The 6000-nt window shown below is 58.8% G+C and overlaps 1 protein-coding gene across 4 annotated transcripts in view; it reads left to right on the top strand.

Moving 5' to 3' along the window:
* Nucleotides 1-6000, top strand: part of SCN8A (sodium channel, voltage gated, type VIII alpha subunit) — a 97584-nt gene that overhangs the window by 73459 nt on the left and 18125 nt on the right. For all 4 annotated transcript variants that reach the window (XM_012732402.1, XM_004692731.2, XM_012732401.1 and 1 more), the window contains exon 19: nt 2026-2199. In XM_012732402.1, coding sequence (XP_012587856.1) covers nt 2026-2199 — 174 coding nt within the window. The remainder of the gene's footprint in view (nt 1-2025; nt 2200-6000) is intronic.

The following is a 6000-nucleotide window of genomic DNA, read 5'->3' as shown; positions in this document are numbered from 1 at the left end:
CCTGGCGCTGTGGAGGCTGGACGGGGCCCGGTGGGCATCCTGGCGCTGTGGAGGCTGGACGGGGCCCGGTGGGCATCCTGGCGCTGTGGAGGCTGAACGGGGCCCCGGTGGGCATCCTGGCGCTGTGAAGGCTGGACGGGCCCCGGTGGGCAGCCGTCTCCTGTTGGGTAGACACACGGCCGCTGGGACTGCCAGGGCCACCCGGGTCCCTTTCTTCATTGAGGGAGAGGTAGAGAAAGCAGAATTTTGAAACTGCACAGAGAAGGCGGACACGTTTTGTGCAGGTGTGGATTCCGAGCTTCATCCGGAAGCAGGAAAACAAGGGGAAAGCCCCAAATTCAGTGTTTATGATCCCACAGTGACTTGAGAAGTTTCACGGACTTGGAAGGGGGCAGGAGAGAGAAACTGGGGCGGGCAGGGAAGTGCAGTAAAGAAGAGCCCAAGGTGAAGAGAATCTGGGGTGTCCGGGGGCGTCAGGACTGACGCGGGGGTGGGGGGCGGGAGGGCCGCACGGCCTGTCTCTGGGGGGAGAGGCCAGGCGGGAGAAAGCGGTGTCTCTGCCGTCGCATCCTTCAGGGCTAGAGGCAGAAACCCAGGAGAAGCGGGCTCGCCCGATCCTTCCGATCCTTCGCTCCTGTTGCCACAGAACAGAATACATCCGCAGGGGCAGAGGCTTTAGCATGCTCCACTGCTCACCTTTGGCGGTTTTCATTTATCACAGGTGAATAAAACGGTAACCTGTGGAGGGTAGTCACGAGACTTAGTAGCAACTGAAGCCACAGCTGAACGCCCAGGAAAGTAATAGAATGAGGTTGTGACGAAGCGACAGGGAGACGCACCTGCCGCAGACGGGCGGTAGGCTGGAATGCCGATGCCAGGGAGGAGGGCTCTAGGCAGGAGACCCCTTGTTTGACTCAGCGGAGATTGATTTGTGCCAAGACCCTGAGGATGACCGTGGGCCTGTGTCCCCCGCCCACCCGTGGTGAGCCCCCGTGCCTGTGAGCCGGGCGAGGGGTCTGCACCCGGCCCAGCGTGCCTTCCTGTGAGGACTCTCCAGAGCCGGCGCTTGACTGCTTCCTCCCAGTTACTTCCCTGCCTCGGGAGGCCCCCAGCACCCCTGCCGACCCCTGCCCCCCCACACCTCAGGGATTCAGCGCCCCAGGGAAAGCAAGAGTATTAAGGTTTTCTCCACCGAGTCCAGCCCTGGGGCCCTTCACCCACTTCCGTGGCGTCTGGGACTAACAGCGACAGGTTTTGTCATGTAAACACACAGTGCTGGCGATGTGGGGCACCGAGCCCCTGTGTGCGGCTGGGGGGACTGTAGAATGCTGCAGCCTCTGTGGGGAGCAGTTTGGCTGTTCCTCAAAAATTGAGCAGTCCTCCCGGGTTTACATCTAGAGAAGTGAAAACATAAAACCCACAGGACAACACTCCTGTCGGCCCCGCTCCCCACAGCCGGCAGTGGGAAAAGCACACGTGTCCGGCGGCGACTGCCGAAGCACCCGCCGGCGGGGCTGGCCGTGTGCCGGAACTGTCCGGATGCATCTGGACAAGTGACGTGCTCGCACGGGCTGCCTCGTGCGTCGGCTTGGGAAATAGGGCGCCGAGTTAAAGCAACCAGTCACCACCTGCGACCACCTGCAGGACATGTCCAGAGCACGCAACTCTCTGGAGCTAGCAAGCGGGTCCGTGGGTGCCTGGGTGCAGGGGCAGCAGGGAGACCGCAGGCTAACGCCGGAGCCTCCGGAGTCTCTTTCTGAGGTCATGAAGATGTTCTGACGTGGACTGTGATGCGGACGCACAATTTTAAAAGCTGAATTTTATGGGAATGACGTTTCACGTGTCATTCTAAGGTTTCTTAAGTGTATCTTTAAGCCCTGGGTAGCCAGGAAGGGACGGGTGGAGGCAGGAGCCGGTGACGGGCAGCCCAGAGCCGGGCGGGCGGCCGGGCGGGGCCCTGCAGGAGGCCGGCCTCCCCGGTGGCCTGTCCCCGAGGGCCCTGCAGCAGCCCCGCCTCTCTTCCAGGCCTTCGAGGACATCTACATCGAGCAGAGAAAGACCATCCGCACCATCCTGGAGTACGCGGACAAGGTGTTCACCTACATCTTCATCCTGGAGATGCTGCTCAAGTGGACCGCCTACGGCTTCGTCAAGTTCTTCACCAACGCCTGGTGCTGGCTGGACTTCCTCATTGTCGCTGTACGTGTCCGCTTCCTTCCAGCACCTCTTCTGGCGGGAACACAAGCCCGGGGGTTTCTCTTCCTCTGCCTGCGGGGGTGGCCGGGCCCCAGAGGACGCAGGTGCAGACTGGGTGACCGGGGCTCAGGTTGGGGAGCTCCGCCGTCCGCCTCTGCGCCAGGGCCGAGCAGCCAGCCCCTCACTGGGGTGGGTTTGGCGTCAAAGACGCAGAGGTCATGAGCGGGCGTGGACCACCGTGCCAGGCCCTCTGGTGGACTGGCAACAGGAGGGGCCTCGTCCCAGACCCGCGGGGGTTTCCCTGCCGAGACGTGGGTGAGAGGGTCAGGGGGGCCGCGGGGTGGGGAGGGGGCGAGACTCACGCGGACTCTTCTCACGGACACTTTTTCCTGCCCCTGAATTGGCCTACCAGGGAGAGGGAAGGTCACGGTGACGCCCCCCGCTTCCCGCCACCCATGGTGACCACCGAACTAAGGAAGTCCTTCTCTCCTCCAGGTTCCGAGACCCCCCACGGCATGGTGGCCACAGCCTCCGCTCACTTTTCAGGTCGGAAGCTGTAAATGTCGTCTCTCGCCGCTCCTCACCCGGCCCGTGCTTGTCCCTGTTTGTCTTCTCTAACCTTGACGGTTTTCTCTTATTCTGTGTAACAGCTGCAGTGTTTTCCTCTAACCAAATCAGCACTTTTTTATAAAAGGGTGAACGGAATATGCAGGATTAGGGCCTCTGGAGAGCTCCCCCCCTGCTGAAGCTTGAGAAGTGCCTAGCAGGTGGGTGTCTGAGGCTGGTCGGCACTTCCGGGACACATCCCGTGGCTCTGTGGAAAGCCACTGAGAGAACAGGCCAGCGCGAGCTCGCTCCCGCCACCAGGAGCCCAGCCGCCCCTCCACACGCTCCTTTCTCAGCCCAGCCTCTGTGGCTTCCATCACGAGCCACCCCTGTGGCCCCTGCTCCCCTCCCCTCTCCAGCCCCCCCCCCCCCGTGCGCCCCACTTCAGAAAGCCGGCCTTTGTGGAGATGCCTGAGTGAGATGAGAGTGAATCAGAAAGGCCCTGCCCTCAGGGGTCACCTGCGGGGAGCGCTGCTCCCCTCAGCTAACGCCAGCCCTGGCCAGGGAGGGCCTCTGGAGCCGTAGGAATAGAGAATGGGCGTGGGGTAGAGCTAGGGACGAAGCGGCTCCCGGCCGACTCTCTCCAGAGCGGGACGTGCCCGGGCTTTCGTGCCACTATAAACCCTTCAAGTCAGGTGTGACACCTGTGGGCACCCAGAAGCCCCTCACCGCCGGGGCTCCCCTCCCCCGACCACACTCGCCGCTGCCCGGGACGCTGGGGTTTGAAGCATCCCCACTGCTTCAAATGGTTCCCGCCACGGCCCACCCTCCCCGAACCAGTCTCGGCCTCTCCCCGCTGTGGTGGCAGCCCCAGGTCTGACACTCTTGGTCACGTGTCACATCGCACGTGCCTCTGGAGCCCAAAGAAGCCAGGAGCGTTAGCAACCCTGCACACCGCCATTGTGCAGCAAGCGTGTTAGCATACGTGCTGGTGGAGAGGAAGTAAGACTCAGGGCACAGCTGACAGCGGCCTTGGCCTTCAGCCTTCGGCAGTCACCCTCTAGCTGCTGGGAGCCGCTGAGTCCTCAGCTAGCCGTGGGGCCTGGCATGCTCCTGAGAACACTCGTACCAGTTACTGGTAACTAAGTGTAACTCAGACATCGCTCTCTGCGGAGAATTGTTCCAGAAACCTGGGGCAATGCAGAGGACGGTCGGTGCCCGGCCCAGGGTGGTCCCTGGCCCCTGGGGACAGACGCTAGCCTGCAGGCCACTCTGGCCTGGTTTCTGGCTGGAACCCAGCATTCTGGGAGCCAGGCGCTCCCAGGGCCTCCCTCCCAGTGACTCTGTCTTGGGCAGACAGTGCATTTGTTCTTCACATGCCAGATGTTTGTTGAGGTCCCACAACATACGGTTCTGGTGTAAAAGCATGGACACTTCTCGCTCAGGGGCTGGAATGACGGGGCGGGTACCCTGACAGCCCGGCTAGCCCCCAGCCTACCCCGTGGCCGCTCTTTGGTGGGTGGAGACTTGCCGGCCACCCGGACCTCCAGGGTTGGCTGAGAGGCCGAGTGCCTTTCAGAGCACCCCGCCGCCTGCCCTGAGGTGCTGCTGGGCACTCTCTGAGCACCGCTGCCCATCCACCGGCCAGCAACCTGATGCCCGAATCTGCTTTCCTCACCATGCTTGGCGTTCTCAGGCTATTTATTCTCGCTTGTTGTCCCTTAAGCCTGCTAAGGGCCCTTTAAGAAGCATGGGGATAATCTAGGCAACTTCCAAGGTTAATTGTCTTTATTTATAAACTGAGTTCCCCAAGAGGGGGAGTGCTTTGTGTTGCTCAAGTCCTCAGCCGCGCCAAACATCTTGTTCAGTAAAAGAATTTTGTCATCTCTTCCCCAGGGAAATGTACCCATTGTGTCTGGAGCTTAGCCAGCGTGTCAGCTCCTCGGCTTTCCAAGGCCACTCACCTCATCCTGAATTCAGTCTCCTTGAAAATGTCTCCGTCAGAAAATGTTCTCATTGTCTTCAAAAGTCACTTGGCCTCTCTCCCTTTTAGCCGTGCCTGCAGCCATAAAATCTTGACAGCTCAACTCCTTTGTTTTTCCAGGTTTGGTTCTTTCCTTAAAGTACACTAAACAATGTTCTGAGCATCTCCCGTGAGCGTTTAAGGCCGAGACTTAGAATTATCAAAGAGCCCTCCCCTGCTACTGAACTGCCCCGGTAACACTGATTGATCTATCTTGGGGGGCCTTGGCCAGATCAGCTGGTCAGCTGAATGGCAGAGTCTCCCTCAGCTGCACTTAGAGCCAACCTTGGACTGTCAACAGCGCCTTCCCCCCCTCCCCGATTTATGCCCCTTTGTATCAGACGAGTCACCCAGCGGAAGAACTGGGCCCTCTTTCTCTTCCAGTGGTTGCCACCCAAACTTTCTCTGCAGTCTGCGTAGTTTCACAGGATGACACTGACTCGGATGTTCTGGATTCAGGGACTTGGCCGGGAGGGGAAGGCTTACCTTCAGGTGTGCCATGAGCGTTAACAGACTGGCAATTCCAGATTACTTGGGGTTTAGAGCTGGCTGCACGTGGCAGTAACAGCGAGCAAAGGACACCACCATCTACATTCTGCTAATGATGGCTGGAGAGAATGTGATTGACAGGTGCTACCGTGAGCTAGATAAGGCTTTTGAGGTCCTTGTTTCAGACAGAAATCTGACTCTGAACCATCTGTCCTACGTTTAGCTTATCTGGACTTTAATCCAGGTTTGCTGTGGACACTGCCTCAGGCTCCAGAGGAGACCCCTACACCAATAGCTCGTGAATGTGTGGGTGAATACAAGCCCAAAGCCCTTTAAAAACTGGACTCTTTAAGCCTGCTCATCCCCGCCCTTCGCTCGATCATTGTCCTTCTTGTACTCCCTGACATTCCTGTGACCCAAGTACAAATGTCTCATTAAAAAAAAAAAAAATCTAAAGATCACAGATATGAAGTAAAAAATTAGAGCCCTAGGAGACAGATAAAAAGCAACAAATAAAACAAGTTGTAGGTTTTTATTCCTCCCCTCCAAATTTGTTTTAAAATATCACAGTTAGGGCCCTTGCTGGTGGCACAGTGGGTTAAAGCACAGCACTTCACAGTTGCCTCAGCGTGAGTTCGATCCCGAGCCAGGGAGTGACCCACATGGCGCAGCAGACCTCTCCTGTCTCCCTGCTGCTCCCCTCAGCCGTGTACTTCATCAGTCTGCCTGTTCTGCACCCCATCTTC

The sequence above is a fragment of the Condylura cristata genome, unplaced genomic scaffold (assembly GCF_000260355.1).
Source record: "Condylura cristata isolate star-nosed mole 26May11 unplaced genomic scaffold, ConCri1.0 scaffold00034, whole genome shotgun sequence".
Lineage (NCBI taxonomy): Eukaryota > Metazoa > Chordata > Mammalia > Eulipotyphla > Talpidae > Condylura > Condylura cristata.
The sequence above is the reverse complement of the archived record's forward strand: the minus strand, read 5'-3'. Positions and strand labels throughout refer to the sequence as shown.